The sequence below is a fragment of the Schistocerca piceifrons genome, chromosome 7 (genome assembly GCF_021461385.2).
Source record: "Schistocerca piceifrons isolate TAMUIC-IGC-003096 chromosome 7, iqSchPice1.1, whole genome shotgun sequence".
Lineage (NCBI taxonomy): Eukaryota > Metazoa > Arthropoda > Insecta > Orthoptera > Acrididae > Schistocerca > Schistocerca piceifrons.
Window position 1 is genome coordinate 115,898,126 of NC_060144.1, and position 20,656 is coordinate 115,918,781.

The 20,656-nt window shown below is 44.7% G+C and overlaps 1 protein-coding gene across 1 annotated transcript in view; it reads right to left on the reverse strand.

The window, feature by feature from the left end:
* Positions 1 to 6,954: 6,954 nt before the first annotated feature.
* Positions 6,955 to 20,656, reverse strand: part of LOC124805489 (luciferin 4-monooxygenase-like) — a 33,468-nt gene continuing 19,766 nt past the window's right edge. The window contains exons 3-5 of the mRNA XM_047266053.1: positions 20,000 to 20,227; positions 11,231 to 11,396; positions 6,955 to 7,094 (exon numbers count right to left, since the gene is read on the reverse strand). Of these exons, the coding sequence (XP_047122009.1) occupies positions 6,955 to 7,094; positions 11,231 to 11,396; positions 20,000 to 20,227 (534 nt within the window). The remainder of the gene's footprint in view (positions 7,095 to 11,230; positions 11,397 to 19,999; positions 20,228 to 20,656) is intronic.

Sequence of the window (20,656 nt, forward strand, 5' to 3'; positions counted from 1 at the left end):
CATATTTTTATTTCTGACTATTTATCGACACATTATATCTGCTCCGGTCTCCCCAGAAGACTGACCACTTTTTGGTGAGTTCGTGCTTGGCTACCACGGAGACTCAGCCTTTGCAGCACCTCTTCTCTTCCAGTGCTGCATGTCTGTCCTCCTGCTTTTATTTTTCTCCTCCGTTGCGGATATTTTCGGGAATGCGTTCTGCAGTTTCGATAGCCCGGCTACGGCTTACTTCGTTGTCCATCTCTTCCTCTTACCCCGCTTTGGCGTTTGAGTTTCCTCGGTGGTTTTTCTTCCATCCTGTGCACTCCTGAAAGCCGACCCAGCGTTTGATGCGTAACAGCGTAATGCGTAATACCGAGCCCGGGTCGACAGGTATGATTCGCACGTACCCACTGGTACAGCCCTGGCCCAGGGAGGAGTGATCGCCTGAGCTGTTACCTTTCCAATTGCTAATTCGTTCCTCTCTCTGGAGTTTGGGGGGGGGGGGGATTAAGTGTGAACAGTCACCTAATGCAAGTACGCTGGCAATAAGGGGATCTTTTCGCAATGAGTCAATTATCATCTCAGTCTACTTCTTCTAAACGTAAACAGAATGAGGCTATAGGAGACTCCCCCAGCTGCACCTTGGCTCCTCGTGGCATTACGTGATGAAGAAGGTCGGTCCTTTGCTATGGTGTATGGTTAATCCGTTTATTATTCAGAAAGGTGTTGATGCAGTTGCAGGCCCTGTGAAGTCCTGTTCTTGCATATGTAATGGAACTTTGTTTCTGGAGACCAATTGTGATTTTCGAGCCTTTTAACAGCTTACAACTTCGTTCCTTCACAGCTACCTATTCGTATCAAGGCCAAACATACGCTGTTATTTAAACTAAACTGCTTTATGGTTTGACTGAGGGAGAAATCCTAACTTCTCTGAGATCAGGGCCTCACTGCGATCCGTTAGGTAATGAAAATGGCTGATGCACGTTAGATCGAGTGGTGCTATGAAGTCATCATGGTCCGATGTGTTGCTACCAGTGTCAACGTTACACAACACTTACTGTCAAAACACGGCCAAATATTTTACTTGGGATGCTCGCGAGGGCGATTTCCCACCTCCTTCTCCCCGCTGTATCAATTGGAATGGCGACCATCCCACCTCTTCCCACAGACGTCCCGTGTATCTCGATGAAACGGCCGTCGAGGAGATACAAAAAATGGTTCAAATGGCTCTGAGCACTATGGGACTTAACATCTGTGGTCATCAGTCCCCTAGAACTTAGAACTACTTAAACCGAACTAACCTAAGGACATCACACACATCCATGCCCGAGGCAGGATTCGAACCTGCGACCGTAGCAGTCGCGCGGTTCCGGACTGCGCGCCTAGAACCGCTAGGAGGAGATACAGGTGAAGGGAAAAGTAAATCTATAGCTTAAGTTGGTGGCTAGTCGAAAGTCTCGCATTTTACCTTTGGGCTCTTATAGTATTCTTCTTGCCACGCCTGACTCCATGAAGGACATGGCCATCTAGATTTCAGTACTGCAGTTGTGAAATCATCCAGTGTTATTGCAGCATTCTTGTCTTCTTCTCCTACAGCTGTGGAACAAGCCACCAAATCTTCGCCCCTGGTCACGAAATCAGTTGCTACACAACTGGCAAGCCAGAAAGAACAAAAGAAATACTGCCACGAAGGCTTTTACGTCCCTCCAGCCGACAAACGTCTGAGTCGTCGTCTGCCAACCTTAAAGGCTCTAAGAAATCTAATAAAGGCAAGCTGTCTTCTCGTTCCTCGACTTGAGGATCCTTTTCAGCAATGTAGCCACGTGACACCTAACCCAGCCGACCTCCATTTCGACGGTGCGCACCGCCTATCATTTTTCTGCCCCGGAATCCGCAGGTCAACCCAGGGAGAACGCAGACACCTCTGTAGATTTCATGCAACGAGATCCTCCAGACTGTGTGCCCTGTAGCACTGAGTCTTCGAAGACTGGCACTAGGCACCTGCTGAAGTCACTACCCTTCATTTGTTGCCTTCTCCCCATTCCCTGTTACGACTCTTCTACGATGAAACGTTCGTGGCATTATAACCATCAAGGAAGAATTATGGCTGCTCTTGGAATCGCACTGTCCGATTTTTTCTGTCTCCAAGAAACAAAATTGCGTCCCCACGACCACTTTGACGTCTCACATTTCCTTCCAGTTCGCTTTGACCTTCCTCCCAAGGACGGCATTCCATCTCACGGAGGAGTCATGCTGCTCATCTGGGATAATGTTCATAGCCAAACCATCTCATTGACCACACCTGGCTGCAAGTTGTTGCAGTTCGCATTTTCATTCCTCGTTTAAACTTTTCTCTTTGTAATGTCTACATCCTTCCATCATTGGCTGCCACCAGCGCAGGCTTCCCCCAGCTTTATGGTCAGCTCCCTCGCCCTTCTTGCTGCTCAGCGACTTTAACGCCCACCATCCCCTTTGGGACTCTTCAAGAATCTATCCGAGAGGTTCTCTCTTGGCTGACCTTCTCAATCAACACATCTGCCTTAACACTGGAGCACCCAAATTCCTTTTAGACTCCTCGGACGGCTATTCCCATTTCGACCACTTGTTCTCCGCTACCCAGCTTGCCAGTCACCGTGATCCATTGTCTCTGACACGTACTCGAGCGTCCATTTCCCATAGTCTGTCTGTTCCCTGTCTCCTACCCCACTTTTGTGTAAGCTCCCTGGCGATCTTCGACGAACATCTCTCCAGTTGTGATGACTTCTTTCATCCTGTGTCCCGGATCCCTGGAGAACTGAGGCGTGCCGCGACGCGATTCGCGTCCCGAGACGTTCTCTCCGCGTTTCTAACCGTTATCCTACGATGACGAACTGTATTCGTTGTAAACAATTGTGTACGTAGTGTCGTCGCATTCTTCGGGATAGGAAAAAAGGTAGCTGGACTTCATTTACTAGTTGTTTTAACAGTTTCATTCCCTCTTCCGCCATGTGGGGCAACCTATGTAGGCTTTCTGGGACCAATCTCCATTCTACATCTATCTACATCTATACTCCGCGAGCCACCTTACGGTGTGTGGCGGAGGGTACTTATTGTACATTCCCCGATTTCCGGGCGGACTGAATCAGATGATATCATTGTGGACTTCTCCAACACCTTGGGCCGCTATTTTGCACAGATTTCGGACTCTGCCCACTAACAAACCACCCTTCTCCGTAGGAAACGAGTGGAGGGGGCTCGGATGATACCCTTTCTCCTCTCAGAATCGTGAATGTTACAATTGCATCTTTACTATGAGGTAGGCAGACCAAGCTCTCGCTTCATACTGATCTTCACCACCCCCTTTCTCCCCCAGGGCGAGAAGATGTTCACATTCAGATGTTGCAGCTCCTTTCATTTTTGGGAATCAGTTTCTAGCTTTGTGCATACAGTCACATCTGGGCGGGTGCACGTTCCCCAGACGTTCGCGTGAAGCCACCGTCATACCAATATCTGAGTCCAGTAAGGACGAACACGATCGGTGTAGCTACCACCTCACTTCTTTCAGTAGGTGTGTTTGCAAGGTGAGGGGACGAATGATTCATGGCCAGCTAACATGGCGGCTCGAGTCTCGCAATCTACTAACCACTGCACAATGCAGTTTTGAACGCACCGTTCTGCAGCTGACCATCTCGTCATTTTGTTAACCTATGTCATGAACGGTTTTCTGGAAAAAAGCCTACAACACTTGTTGGAGGACTGGTATCCTGTGCCATAATTCTTTCAGGAATTTTTAAAACGTACATGTGGGCTCGCTCTTCTCGGACACCTTTATCCAGGTGAACAGAGTGCCTCAAGCCTCTGACCTGGGCGTCGTCCTCTTTGCTATAGCCATTAACACTGTTATGGTCGATAATATCCTGCCAGGTACACTATGTGATCAAAAGTATCTGGACACCCCAAACTCATAAGTTTTTCCTATTAGGTGCATTTTGCTGCCGCCTGTTGCCACATACTGCTTACCAGCGACCTCAGTAGTCATTAGACATCGTGAGACAGCAGAATGGGGATCTTTGCGGAACTCACGTACTTCGAACGTGGTCAGGTGATTAGGTGTCACTTGTGTCATACGTCTGTACGAGAGATTTCTACACTCCTGAGCATCCCTAGATTCCGATGCGGTAGTGAAGTGGGAACGTGAAGGGACACGTACAGCACAAAAGCGTACAGGCCGACCTCATCTGTTGACTGACAGAGACCGCCAACAGAGGGTCGCAATGCGTAATAGGCAGACATCTATCCAAACCATCACACAGGGATTCCAAATTGCATTATGATCCACTGCAAGTACTATGACAGTTAGTTGGGTGGTGAGAAAACTTGTATTTCATGGCCCAGCGGCTGCTCATAAGCTACACATCACACTGGTAAATGCCAAACGACGTCTAGCTTGGTCTAAGGAGAGTAAACATTGGACTATTGAACAGTGAGAAAACGTTGTGTGTTGTGACGAATCACGGTACGCAATATGACGATCCGGTGGCAGGGTGTGGGTATGGCGAATGCCTGGTGAACGTCATCTGCCAGCCTGTGTAGTGCCAACAATAAAATTCGGAGGCGGTGGTGTTATGGTGTGGTCGTGTATTTCATGGAGGAGGCTTGCATCCTTTGTTGCTTTGCGTGGCGGTGTCACAGCACAGGCCTACATTGATGTTTTAACCACGTTCTTGTTTCCCACTGTTGAACAACAATTTGGGGATGACGACTGCATCTTTCAACGCAATCGAGCACCTGTTCATAATGCACGGCCTGTGGAGGAGCGGTTACACGACAATAACATCCCTGTAATGCACTGGCCTGCACAGTCCTAACCTGAAACCTATAGAACACCTTTGGGATGTTTTGGAACGTCGACTTAGTGCCAGACCTCACCGACACCTCGATGCCTCTCCTTAGTGCAGCACTCAGTGAAGAATGGGCTGCCATTCCCCAAGAAACCTTCCAGCACCCGATTGAAGGTGTGCCTGCGAAAGTGGAAGCTGTCATAAAGGCTAAAGGTGGCCCAACACCATTCTGAATTCCAGCATTACCGATGGAGGGCGCCACAAACTTGTAAGTCATTTTCAGCCATGTGTCCTGATGCATTTGACCACGTAGCATATCTCTGGCTCAGTTTTCATGGATGACTTTGCGATCTATTGCAGTTCTCCTCGGACTTGTCTCCATGAGCAGCGTGGCCAGTGATGTCTCGATCGTCTTTACTCCTGGAGCATCGACAATAGCTTTGCTCTTTCTTTCGAAGAAAGTACGAAATTCTTGGGGCTCATGCTTGATAGCAAACTTTTTTGGTCCTCCCCATCATCTTACCTGGTCACACGCTCTATCCTGTCCCTCAAGATCCTACGTGTCCTAAACAGTACTTCCTGGGGAGGAGATGAGACCACCTTCCTCAGTTTGTACCGATCCCTTGCCCGTTCTAAAGTAAACTACGGGTGGTTCATTTATTCGTCTGCACATCCGTCAGCTTAATTTCGCACTACCTTCCACGTTCCCAATGGATGTGAACCCTTCACCACCTTGGATTCGTGTGGCGGCCCTTGTTTATCTTGGACTTCATTCGCTTCCTAAGGAAACTGCTCCGTATTCGATCTATTGCTTTAAATTTCGCGACCTTCGCACGCAACTTAGCTACGGAACCTTGGTGTACACTGATGATTCTAAAACTGATCACGGTGTGAGGTGTGCCTTCGTCACTGGCATCGATCATTTTAGGTATCAGTTTCCGGAACATTGCTCGATTTTTACAGCCTCTACCAGGCCACCCACGACATCCAGCGACACAGGCTTTTTAATTGTGTCATATGCTCCAATTCTCTCAATGCCCTTCAGAGTCTCTGAGTGCTGTAAACTGTCCATTAGTGCAACGGGTCCAACAAGTCTTCCACTTACTCGCTGTTGAGGGTATCTGACCACATCGGTCTGACGGGAAATGGGGTTGCTGACGCTGTTGCCAAGGCTGCAGTCCTCTTACCTCTGCCTATTAGCTCTCCCATTCCTTCGGTTACTCTCCGTGTTGCCATCTGCCGGCAGAACGCGTCACTTTGGCAGCAACACTGCTCTTCTCTTCAAGGGAACAGGCTATGGGGAATTAAACCTCTCCTACAGGTATAGCCGACCTCTTGGTACTCTCGTTAGCTAGGTTACTTATTGGCCACTGTCTTTTTACGATCTGCATTTGCTAAGTGGTGATCCACCACGACTTTGTACTCATTGTCATGAACTTTTGACGGTTCGCCATTTCATGACCGAATGTCCTTTTTGTAACAGCCCACGTTCCAGTGCATGTTCGCCGTCTGAGTTATCGGCTGCTTAAGCGAAAGACTCGCGGGTTGTCGACCACGTTTTACTTTTTATACGACGTAGTAATAAGGTGAAGGACATTTAATCTCTGGCTCGGGACCTTCACTGTCTGTACGGCGTGTTTTGTTGACTTCTCTGCAAAGGGAAGTCCTAGATTCTAGCTCTCATTCCTTCCGTCGACTGGGACTAACGTTCAGTCTCTTTTAACTTCGTTTACTTCTTAGTGTTCTAAGATTATGATACGGGCGCTTATGACCTCAGTTGGTTCTGCGTCCTAAAACAAAACAACAACAAAAATCTGCTTCGGTCATACATTAAATTAAGTAACGTATCTTTATTCAAATAATTCTACAGTATAAAAAAAATTCTGTACAGAAAATAAAAGTCCAAGTAGCTTCTTCTGTCTTTGTTAAAGCACATTGTCGATGAGCAGAATATTATAAATAAGCCACAGTGATGAGAATAAACACTTCAGAAGAAGTATATGCTCCTCAAGTCATTACACCCAACAAACCAGCTCACTTTTTTCAGGTACTTTACGTGTGACGTCGAAATAGCTCATACGCAAGGTATAACAAGGAATCTGTCCCTTGCACCCCTCACGTACGTATTTAGTGGCATAATTGTCCAAGTAAGTTAATTAGTTGTCACTGTAGTTTCTCGTTTGTTCAGTTCTTCTATCAGCAGCTTCTTAGAAATTTTTCCTGCAGCAGTCCTTGGCAGCCTGTCGATGAAGACCACTCCGCCTCGTAATTTCTTGTGATCAGAAACTTGACCTACAATAAATAAAAAGACAATGGGATTTAATAAATGAATATGCCAGTAGTTAAAAAAAATAAACGTCTTAAAATATGACAATGTGCAAGTAAGAAATATCTGTTATTATGGTTTAAAAAAATTCTAAAACTATCCTCTACATTAATACTGCATATGTATACTGTGATTCAGTATAAAATATGAGACGGCGTGTGTTTTATTTTGCCATATGTTACTTTTTGTTTCCGTTCCACTCACGGATGTGCGAGCTGTCATGAGTGGAATGCAACGTCTGGAAACTTTCCAAGCATGTTTCGAGTGATACACGTCAGCTTTCTTAAAGTTCTCGACAATTAAGATTTTCTCGCTCTTCAGTTACACTTTCTAAAGTCAGTCAAACAAGTCTACGAAGTTTCGTGCCGCCGTTCTCCGAAAATACTACATGTCTTCTGTTAGCACGGTATGGCTCAAATGGTTCAAATGGCTCTGAGCACTATGGTACTCAACTGCTGTCGTCATAAGTCCCCTAGAACTTAGAACTACTTAAACCTAACTAACCTAAGGACATCACACACATCCATGCCCGAGGCAGGATTCAAACCTGCGGCCGTAGCGGTCGTGCGGTTCCAGACTGTAGCGCCTTTAACCGCTTGGCCACTCCGGCCGGCTAGCACGGTATGTATACCTCATATTTGAGCAATATGCTAGTGTTATAAATAATTCCTGTAATAGGCCAACTATAGTTTCCCATTACCCTGCCAATAAATTTGAGTCTCTCATTTACTTCAGGACTGCCAGATTTCGTGTGATCGACTCACTTCATATCTCGACGTGTTCATATTCACAAGGATTTGGCTCGTTTCGAAGATAGGCTTTGCAGACGATATAAGATCCACGACGTGACAGTAAGTGAACTAGTTGGTAATTTGAGGGAACATGTATAACAGTTCTACAAAATCCAGTTACTTTCATCTGTCTAAACTCCTTGTAAAATTCTGTTTCCTTGGAAAATTCTGTTGACCGGTTACAGCTCTATACCACAGTGGTCCTTTCTCTTTAAGTTGAATGTGTTACACACACGTAATATCATGGTCCTTCTTCGATATGACGACGAAGTACGTCGATTAATCAGTGTGCACTGGGTCTCCATGAAAAATTATTTTTGAGAACAGTCGATGCAACTCACCTCTTAGTAAAGCTTTTACTGTCGTGATTCGCTACAGAGAGAAGCATCCCAGTGGGTAATACTTTTAATTCCGACTGTGCAGTCTAACCATCCTGACTTTGGTTTAGCATAATTTACCTTACGGTATCAGAGAAATGCATGGATGCTTCTTTAAAAAAGCCGTTGCTGGCGTTGTTAATGATGTATAAATGATAAAATACTGGCCAGTCCTGTAGCGTATTGATCTCTACCTGGTGCTATAAAGTCCTTATTTACTTCAGCATACTGTATAGCTGCATTGGATTCCTTCGTCAAATCGGAGACGATTTTCATACGAAACGATGTTATTTGGGGAGGATCGGTTTGAAACGTTACTGACGAGACGATAAATTCTAGGCTGTATTTTATCTTTCCAAAATCCTATCCTACTCTGGGCTCCACTGTCCCGCTCTTGTCCCAACGTCAGCCCTAGTTGCAACGCCACACATTGAGCTCCTGAACCCAGCTTTACTCCTACTAAAATTTTCAAGTCGAAGTCAGTATACCATCAGCTTCTGGATATAATTATTTCCTCTTGCAATATTGCGGTTAAAGAACATCCACCTATTGTCAAGGAACGATTGAGCTCGAAGCGTAACTTCACGCAGATTTAATCTATAAGGTGTCAAGAAAACGTGGGCAGCTATTTACCGTGAAATTCAAACCGATTGCCTCACAGATGACGTACACAGAAGGGCGCTAAAGGGACAATTTAAAAGTGGTGCATTTTGTAATAAAACCGTATTGATGGTCGATTTTCATATTATTATTATTGGGATCGATTCTTAGTTTCATCACCAACCCTTGGGACAGCGTGTGGTCGAGATTAACTCGTCTTCAGTTTATAAGTGGCCGTAAATCCACTCAATATGTGTTTTATTAAATTAAAGTTCGTCCAAAATGATGAAATATCTCCGTATAAATTTGGTATAAGTGGCGTAACTTCACGCAGATTTAATCTATAAGGTGTCAAGAAAACGTGGGCAGCTATTTACCGTGAAATTCAAACCGATTGCCTCACAGATGACGTACACAGAAGGGCGCTAAAGGGACAATTTAAAAGTGGTGCATTTTGTAATAAAACCGTATTGATGGTCGATTTTCATATTATTATTATTGGGATCGATTCTTAGTTTCATCACCAACCCTTGGGACAGCGTGTGGTCGAGATTAACTCGTCTTCAGTTTATAAGTGGCCGTAAATCCACTCAATATGTGTTTTATTAAATTAAAGTTCGTCCAAAATGATGAAATATCTCCGTATAAATTTGGTATAAGTGGCTCCATACCACTCCATATAAACTGTCGCTGAAACGCAGTTTAAAGTTCGACTTAATAAAGTTTATTTTCATCCAAATGCTCGTCAATACCAGTAAGTTAGCTTTGGGTGTCAACGTATTGAGAGCAGAACGTGTTTATCATAAACACGACTTAAAAGTAATATTAAGCAAGTCTGTGTTATCATAACGTTCAGTAAATCGTGTCACCGAATGCAAAATAAAGTTTTTTGACATTTACCGAAATAATTATAGGTTTAACTTTCTGTACACTTAATTTGTCTAAGTTTAGTAGAATTCCGACAAAACTCCAGAAGTTATTATAATTCCAGCTCTCCATACACAGAAATTGGCTGAGTTCCTAGGGTCACGAGAAGTAAACGGTCTTCAACACGGAGCTACTGGAAACATTAAGTTCGATTCGCGAATGACCCAAAGTTTTAAGCAGTTGCTAGCTAATGGCCCCGTTCCATTAGCACACAAAGCGACGCAGGATTCACTTCCGCATGCTGCATGAACTAGCCTTTTTTCGCTTACTCTCACGTCCTCTTCATATACGCTCGGCTAACGCTTGTACATCAACTGCGACATACGCGTGTCTGGCAGTTCGACAAAACATTCAAAACGCGTCGTTGTCACCTATATCTACATCCAGGATCGCAGCAAATTAAATCTCCTATTCAGTAAATAAACGTATTTGGCGTTGACCAGACCCTTTTAACGAACTGTGTCACATCTTCGCTGTCACAGATATTTGTATTCTGAGACTTAGTTTCTTTACCTTTCGACACTGCCACCTGTTGTGATAATCATCCACCTGACACGTAATCAATGTGATATCTAACGTTCCACAGCGTGGCTCTGTATTTATTAATAACTAGCTCAGTTACGTCTGTAGTACATTATTTGTTAATGTGGATAAATTTTGTGGATGGAAACTTATTGGGCTATCAGACGAGTAATAGCGTCGTCCTGTGGAAACTTTTCTACTCTTTATTTTCTCGCTTCGCCTGAAGATAATGAACAGGAAGCAAGTCGAAGCTTCGCTTGAAGAGGTTAATGTTATTCAACTTAAAACCCGAGGAGATTTACTCCGTGAAACATCACGAAAAATCACCCATTCTCAGTACCCTTATTCTATGTGCTACGTCAAAAGTTACGTACAGTCTTTGCACATCACAATATATCACGGCATGGGGAGTTTCTCCCATATCAGAGAATAAGCGCACACTTTTATTCTGAGTAGCACGTCACGGACTCACCTTCACAAGCAACGGTTTTCTGACAGACCACCATAGATAAAAGTAATGATAACCGAGCTGCATGCCCTAAAGCGCGGAATATGTAACAGATGAATATGTGATCACGAAGAATGGTTCAAATGGTTCAAATGGTTCAAATGGCTCTGAGCACTATGCGACTTAACTTCTGAGGTCATCAGTCGCCTAGAAGTTAGAACTAACTGAACCTAACTAACCTAAGGACATCACACAAATCCATGCCCGAGGCAGGATTCGAACCTGCGACCGTAGCGGTCGCTCGCCTCCAGACTGTAGCGCCTAGAACCGCACGGCCACTCCGGCCGGCCACGAAGAATACAGCCGACAAATTTGCAGCCTATGGCAGAGCAGTACGGCGCTCCATTACTTTGCACTACGGAGGCCAGCGTACTCACTGTCGACAAAGTGTGCCACTTGGTCCTCAGAGACGGGCTCGCCTGGCTTCAGCACGACGTAGGCCCTGGGCAGCTCTGCAGCCAGAGGGTCCGGCACCCCTACCACCGCCGCCTCCAGCACGGCCGGGTGTCGGCAGAGCAGCGCCTCCAGCTGCGCAGATGGCACCTGCAGAGTAACCACCAAGAAGGAAAATGTACACACACTCTCTCTCTCTCTCTCTCTCTCTCTCTCTCTCTCTCCAGTGATGGCGAGACACCTGGTGTCTACAGAGAGTGGGGTTACAGCGTATTGCACACAGTGACAAATGTGTATTTCCATTGACGGACCTGTTAGATCTTGGTAGAATATTTTATTTATGATCAATGAAAACACACTCGACCCTTGTGTAATAGTCTACAGTATTATTATTTTAATTTAAAAACCGGGTTTCAACAGTTACGCCATCGCGAGGTGGAAAGATCAATATGGGTGGCCTTGAATTATCTTGTAGGATCAAAGATTTTGAACTAGTGCATCTTCAGAGTATCGCAGTTGACAATTATCAATGTTTGTTTAGGATTTAAGTGAGAGGAATTGTTTAAGTGAAAATCCAATGTAAAACTGTTGAACTTAGATAAAATATATGAAGCATTAAATAACTAGATGTACAACAAACTACAATAATTGTTCTGAGAAGAAAACAAACTGACCGAGTGGTAAAATGCCCACAGGAGGTCGAACGTAGCTGTGCACTGAAGCTGGTGAATTCATTGCCCATCGAGGAGAACCAATTATATGAATGCGTGGTGTCTATTCTTTCGGACTTGTCCAAAAGAAGCTTGACATCACACATTCATGTAAAGAAAAAGTTTTTGGCAAGGCAATTGCAACTATAGTAACTGAAATAAAATTAAAAAATGGGGCATGTAGGTAGCAGGGTTAATTTCCTTGAATTTATCTTACTGGGAGGCTACCATCATCCATCTACACTACTGCCCATTAAAATTGCTACACCACGAAGATGATGTGCTACAGACGCGAAATTTAACCGACAGGAAGAAGATGCTGTGATATGTAAATGATTAGCTTTTCAGAGCATTCGCACAAGGTTGGCGCCGGTGGCGACACCTACAACGTGCTGACATGAGGAAAGTTTCCAACCGATTTCTCATACACAAACAGCAGTTGACCGGCGTTGCCTGGTGAAACGTTGTTGTGATGCCTCGTGTAAGGGGGAGAAATGCGTACCATCACGTTTCCGACTTTGATAAAGGTTGGATTGCAGCCTATCGCGATTGCGGTTTATCGTATCGCGACATTGCTGCTCGCATTGGTCGAGATCCAATGACTGCTAGCAGAATATGGAATCGGCGGGTTCATGAGGGTAATACGGAACGCACTGCTGGATCCCAACGGCCTCGTATCACTAGAAGTCGAGATGACAGGCAACTTATCCGCATGGCTGTAACGGATCGTGCAGCCACGTCTCGATCCTTAATCAACAAATGGGGACGTTTGCAAGACAACAATCATCTGCACGAACAGTTCGACGACGATTGTAGCAGCATGGACTATCAGCTAGGAGACCTTGGCTGCGGTTACCCTTGACGCTGCATCGCACACATGAGTGCCTGCGATGGTGTACTCAACGACGAACCTGGGTGCACGAATGGCAAAACGTCATTTTGCGGATGAATCCAGGTTCTGTTTACAGCATCATGATGGTCGCACCCGTGTTTGGCGACATCGCGGTGAACGCACATTGGAAGCGTGTATTCGTCATCGCCATACTGGCGTATCACCCGGCGTGATGGTATGGGGTGCCATTGATTACACGTCTCGGTCACCTCTTATTCGCTTTGACGGCACTTTGAACAGTGGACGTTACATTTCAGATGTGTTACGACCCGTGGCTCTACCCTTCATTCGATTGCTGCGAAACCCTACATTTAAGGAGGATAATGCACGACCGCATGTGGCAGGTTCTGTACGGACCTTTCTGGATACAGAAAATGTTCGACTGCTGTCCTGGCCAGCACGTTCTCCAGATCTCTCACCAATTGAAAACGTCTGCTCAATGGTGGTCGAGAAACTGGCTCATCACAATAGGCCAGTCACTACTCCTGATGAACTGTGGTATCGTTTTGAAGCTGCATGGGCAACTGTACCTCTACACGCCATCCAAGCACTTTTTGACAATGCCCAGGCGTATCAAGGCCGTTATTACGGCCAGAGGTGGTTGTTCTGGGTACTGATTTCTCAGGATTTATGCACACAAATTGCGTGAAAATGTAATCACATGTCAATTCTAGTATAATACATTTGTCCAATGAATACCCGTTTATCATCTGCATTTTTTCTTTCTGTAGGAATTTTAATGGCCAGTAGTGTAAGAGAGATGTATGGTCGTTCCACTTGTCCATGAGAATAGCAAGCCACTTGTACAAGTACAGTACTTTCTGGATTCAATTGGAGGCTAGAAGTTGATACCAAATCGGATCAGATATTCCTGGACGTCGTATCTATTATTTAATTATCATCTGGTGATGATTCTTCATGCTGTTCCTTCCTTCCTTTTACACCGTCTCTTCATTTAGTAATTTATCAGTCGACTTCATTCCGTTCCAAGAGCACAGAGCAAATCTTTTCAGTTTCTCCATCACTTCTATGCCAAGCTGACTAAAGGAACAGATCAGCTGATTCGAAACATACCGAGGCATCTAGGAATCGATAGTTTTGTAATGAAAGAAAAAGTGACTGGGGGAGGGGGTGGGGTTAAAACGGAAGGTGGGAACAAGGAGCGAAAACTGCAAACAAGTTTAAATGGATGTAGGTTGCAGTATTAATTCAGAAATGGATAGACCTGTCCAGGACAGACTCCTGCAGAGAGCTACATGAAAGCAATCTTCGGACTGAATACCACAACAGCAACATCATACCCCATGCGGCATACTAGGGATATTGTTCAGCCCTACAATTTCAAATCAGTGTTCAAAAACACTAGAGCGGTAAGAATGTGTAACTTTTCATTGTCTGACATCTACAGCTGTTTCTGCCTTATCTGATATCTGATCATTTAGTATGCGGTTAAATTCTAATCGCAATACTTGATCGCAACCTACTTGCTTTACGAGCCTCCTCCACCTCTTTATCTGAAGTACAAATCCTATAAGTAATTCAGACTTCCTGCTATTAACTTGTCGTATTCTGTAGGTAATAAACTATCCCTATCTTTACCTTTCAGTTTAACTCCATTCTTTTCCGGGTCTTCAAAATTACTGACGGCAGCTCTGCACACAATCAATGTTTAGTAACACTGCCTCCCTTCCAGTTCCTTTGCTTGCTGCACTCATGTGTTTTGATTTAGCTACATTGCAGTTTGTCTTGATTTATTTTATAAACCATCTGAAATGTTGTCTCCCCAACTTATCTTTGTATTATTATGTTTCCCCCTTTAGGCTCTACGACTTATTCTCGTGTAAGCTGATTAAATGTTTTGATCCGGTGGAATGGAGCTGTAGCTGAAATTCTGAAAGACGTCGAAATAATTACAGAGGGAGCTGCAGCACGATTTTAGCCGCCTATTTCGAGCGGAAGCGTCAAGATGTGGTATGACGTTTCGGTTGCACCCCATAGAAGTCACAGCAACAGAATTTCAAGTATCCGCCTGACGGCGATAGCGGTCGCCAGAGTTCTGGCGAACCCCATGGTGTGCACCCACTGAGGCATGCTCTGGACTACGAGCCCTCTGCCGCTGTAATATAGGACGGTCAGCGGCATCGAGCCTCTGCCCCACTCGCACTTCGAGCGTCATCTTACAAGGGGAGGCCACGACGTTTGGAACGCGGATACTGCAAACCTCGTACACTCGTAGTACTCCATGTGGACAAAAAAATTTGTAAGCAGTAGGGCGTATTCCTCAAGCGTTAATGAGAAAATCGCAAGATAATTTCGGTCGTGGCGCACGGGATTAGCCGAGCGGTCTTTAGCGCTGCAGTCATATACTGTGCGGCTGGTCCCGGCGGAGGTTCGAGTCCTCCCTCGGGCATGGGTGTGTGTGTTAATCCTTAGGCTGATTTACGGTAAGTAGTGTGTAAGCTTAGGGACTGATGATCTTAGCAGTTAAGTCCCATAAGATTTCGCCCACATTTAAACATTTGAACAATTTCGGTCGTCAAATATATACCTGTGCGTGGCCATTTTTACCATGTAGCGGTGGTTAGCGTTCCAGCCCCGTAATCACTGGATCGAGTCCCGTTCGTCTGTTTTTTTTTTTTTTTTTTAATTTTCAACACAGTCATTTTATTTACTATTTCTATTACAATTGATATAATGGGGCCGGCCGGTGTGGCCCTGCAGTTCTAGGCGCTTCAGTCTGGAACCGCGTGACCGCTACGGTCGCAGGTTCGAATCCTGCCTCGGGCATGGATATGTGTGATGTCCTTAGGTTAGTTAGGTTTAAGTAGTTCGAAGTTCTAGGGGACTGATGACCTCAGATGTTAAGTCCCATAGTGCTCAGAGCCATTTGAACCATTTGATATAATGGAGAAAATACGTGTAATCGGATGAACTTTTATTAAATTTACGATGTTATTTGGCAGTCTACTAATTTTTATTATCACTAATAATGTAATATTCATAACTATCGGCTAGTAAACGAACAAACGCACAATGTGATACTGAAAATGTATGCTTGTCCGTGATTTTGAGAAATCCCTTATACCTGGAAGGAGCCCGAAACGACTTGTTACCTCCAAGTTTTGACCGGCGCAGACGGCTTTCGGAAAATGTACAATTAATCGTCGCTTTCGACACTACGAGCACAAGTTGTAGAATGGTATTTTTCGTAAAAACATGGGAAACATTAAGTTAAACGGCACCAGCTGCATTGAATAAATGTTACGTTTCCGCGTACGCAAGGTCTTTTGACGTTTTCCGTGGAAAAAGAAACCTCATTAACATTTTCAAAAACCTCTCTTTCAGACGATAATTTCGAAGCAACCCATGCATAACGCAGTATTTCCTTAAAAATCGGCGCAGATAATTACTTATGCAGTATCGAGTGCATTTTAATAGCGTCTTCCGAGAAGCAATTTCTCCTTCTCTTTCGATTAAATACGAGCAGTTTGAAGACACGGACAAGCATACATTTTCAGTATCACTTTATGCGTTTGGTCGTTTACTAGTCGATAGTTATGAATATTATATTATTTGTGATAATAAAAATTAGTAGACTGCCAAATAACATTGTAACTTTAATAAAAGTTCATCCGATTACACGTATTTTTTCCATTATATCAATTGTAATATAAATAGTAAATAAAATGACTGTGTTGAAAATAAAAAAAATACTGACGAACGGAATTCGATCCAGCGATCCAGCGGCTTGAACGCCAACCACTTTTTTTTTAAGTTCTGTTTTATATTATTCGTTGAATTTGTTCAGGACGAACGTCCGATGACACCCGTTAACTTTGTTCATTGATCCGTTCGCTCCGGCTTTTTTTTTTTAGGAAGGGTAGCTAACGCTCTGATCGAAGACGCTGAGCTACCGTGGCGGGACCACTCGGCTCCAGCCGCTCCGTGGTAAAAATGGCCACGCACAGATATATATTTGACGACCAAAATTATCTGCGATCGTCTTAGTAACGCTTGAGAAGTACGCGCTACTGCTTACATATTTTGTTGTCCTCATGGAGTACTACGAGTGTACGCAGTTTTCAGTAAATCCGCGTTCCAAACGATGTAGCCTCCCCTTGTTAGTTGACATTGTGATAGGTTGTCTCTGTTACTCGTTGCATAATTTGTAATGAGTCTTGGTGTCCTTGAGGGTATACAAGTTAATTAAATCTTCTTTTTACGATGTTAACATCTTCGCTAATCATCTCTGCCCCTGTGATGCTTTCCTGCGACGGCAGTTGCCACACCACTCTGAGGTCCACGTCTCCTTACTGTTGTGTACCAAGTCGTACACAACACAACAACTCTTCGACAGGTTAACAAACATGGGTAACCCATTGTACAGTGGAAGAGAAAACGCAGTTAGTGTAGTCGTGGACATTAAAAAAAGAAAAAATCCAGCATTCCATTAAAAAAAAAATTAAGGCATCGTCCTTTTCAGGCGACAAAGAATTCTGCTGACCTCAGGTCATTCCAAAAGTAATTTGGAGACGTAAAACAAAGGAAAAGTAGAGACACCATTGTTCAAGGTATAATTTTGGTGTTAGCCTGGAATACATAACAAACGCGGGAAAATATCTAAACGACTCTGGCCAAACAAGGATTTGAAGCTGCAACGAACCGGTCTGAAGTTTCTTTTCCCTCTGAGTATAGTGTCATTTGATCACCTGCTTTGTATTATCCGCTGAAATACGGCGCCTCAGCCATATGTCCACTAATCATGTCAACATAAAACTAGCTTTCAAGCGTACCAGAGTTAAAACATCAGATTAATCATGCATGACATTCCTTAGTTTACCTGACTGAGTCGCGCCGCTACTCCCTCTTGGAGCTGCAGCTCAGCCCCCGGTCCTACCCGCAGTCTCTCATTTTCATCTTTATCTTACTAACTTGACGTATTTTGCTTATTTTCATTCAGTAATGTCATATGGAATAATGTTCTGTAGTAACTCATCTTTAAGAAAGCAGGTCTTCATTACCCAAACACGTGCTGTAAGAATAATACGTGGTGCTCACCTGCGATCGTCTTGTAGACATCTGTTTAAGCAGTTGGGCATTCTGACTACTGCTTCACAGTATATTTATTCCCTCATGAAGTTTGTTGTAAATAATCCACTACAGTCCAAAAGGAACAATGAGGTACATAATTACAACACAAGAAGTAAAAATGACATTCATTACTCAACATCAAGGTTGTCTTTAGCACAGAAAGGGGTGCACAACGCTGCAACAAAAATTTTTGACTACCTATCCAGTGATACAAAATGTCTAACGGACAGCAAGGTAGAAATTGAAAATAAATTGAGAACTTTTCTCCCTGACAACTCCTCCTATTCCGTAGAGGAATTTCTATGTTTGTAATGTGCAATGGAGGGTAGGAACTGCTAACTCAATCCTGTTTTTATTTCGGGGAAGAAAAGAATTATATGGTGATGTTTAGAGTACAAACAGAAGTTCAAATCAATTTGCAATATGAATGTAAAGTGACTCATTTCACATTACGACGATTTATCCTGCAAAATGATACATGGAGCATAAAAGTAAATGACTACACTACTGGCCATTGAAATTGCTACAGATGATAAACGGGTATTCGTAGGACAAATATATTATACTAGAACTGACATGTGATTACATTTTCACGCAATTTGGATACATAGATCCTAAGAAATCGGTACCCAGAACAACCTCCTCCGGCCGTAATAATGGCCTTGATACGCCTGGGCATTGAGTCAAACAGAAGTCGGATAGCGTGTACAGTACAGCTGCCCATGCAGCTTCAACACGATACCACAGTTCATCAAGAGTAGTGACTGGCGTATTGTGACGATCCAGTTGCTCGGCCACCATTGACGAAGACGTTTTCAGTTGGTGAGAGATCTGAAGAATGTGCTAGCCAGGGCAGCAGTCGAACATTTCCTGTATCCAGAAAGGCACATACAGGACCTGCAACATGCGGTCGTGCATTATCCTGCTGAAATGTAGGGTTTCGCATCGACAGAATGAAAAGTAGAGCCACGGGTGGTAACACATCTGAAATGTAACGTCTCGGTGGAGACGTGTAACCAATGGCACCCCATACCATCACGTCGGGTGATACGCCAGTATGGCGATGACGAATAGACGCTTCCAATGTGCGTTCACCGCGATTTCGCCAAACACGGATGCGAACATCATGATGCTGTAAACAGAACCTGGATTCATCCGAAAAAATGTTTTGCAATTCGTGCACCCAGGTTCGTCGTGGAGTACACCGTCGCAGGCGCTCCTGTCTGTGATGCAGCGTCAAGGGTAACCGCAGCCATGGTCTCCGAGCTGATAGTTCATGCTGCTGCAAACGTCGTCGAACTGTTGTGTTGCAGACGTCCCCATCTGTTGACTCAGGGATCGAGACGTGGCTGCACGATCCGTTATAGCCATGCGGATAAGATGCCTGTCATCTCGACTGCTAGTGTTGCGGGGCCATTGGGATCCAGCACGGCGTTCCGTATAACCCTCCTGAATCCACCGGTTCCATATTCTGCTAAGACTTATTGGATCTCGACCAACGCGAGCAGCAATGTCGCGATGCGATATACCGCAATCGCGATAGGCTGCTATCCGACCTTTATCAAAGTCGGAAACGTGATGGTACGCGTTTCTCCTCCTTACACGAGGCATCACAACAACGTTTCACCAGGCAACGCCGGTCAACTGCTGTTTGTGTATGAGAAATCGGTTGGAAACTTTCCTCATGTCAGCACGTTGTAGGTTTCGCCAACATTGTGTGAATGCTCTGAAAAGCTAATCATTTGCATATCACAGCATCTTCTTCCTGTCGGTTATATTTCGCGTCTGTAGCACGTCATCTTCGTGGTGTTGAATTTTAATGGCCAGTAGTGTAACTGCCTAATTGTCCTCCGCACCTGAAGGTGCATTAGTACGTGTGTGAGTGGGCTTTAAGCTGCGAGTTATAAAGCGAGACGTACTTCAGACCTAGATGTCGTGCGCCCATCCAACTTGACTTAGCAGTGACGCAATTCTCTTGCAGGTAATATCACATCCGAGAGAGATACGAGATATTATCGACGTGCGTTATTTCCGCTACGCTTACGAGAGACGGTACTTACGTGATGTCCTTTGTACTTGATGAAGTCTTTGATGCGGTCGGTTATGAAGAAGAAGCCGTCGTCGTCGTAGTAGCCGACATCGCCGGTGTGGAACCAGCCATCCGCGTCGATGGCGGCAGCTGTGGCGGCGGGGTCGTCGTAGTAGCCGCGGGTCACCATTGGACCGCGGAAGCACAGCTCGCCCTCCTGCCTGGGGCCCAGTGCCTGCCCCGTTTGGGTGTCCACCACCTGCACACAGCACACACCGTTACTTTATAGCTGGGACACCACGTCAAACTCGCTTTACGGTATTATTATCAATTGGCGTTCAGTTTAAAACTGCATGCATTATTTCAGTGTGGGGAAGACTTGCCGATGAGCAACTAGTCACCACGTAGGAGGCGTTCGACGCGTGCCACCTGACAGGATGGAATAGTTCTGTGAAGAATGAAACCGTCATGTCTGTAGATGTATGTACGCCTGAGTGACAGACCCGCACAGGCTTTGCAACGCTTGATACTTCAATGTGTGTGAGCACCAGCAGGCCATTAGTAGGAGGCACTGGTGGTATATCAGGGAGGCAGTGAATTTGTTTAAAATTTATTAATGGGTTTTGAGCAGCACCCACACAGTCGTCCCCAGAACCAAAATTATTCGTTACATCGATTGAAATTGAAC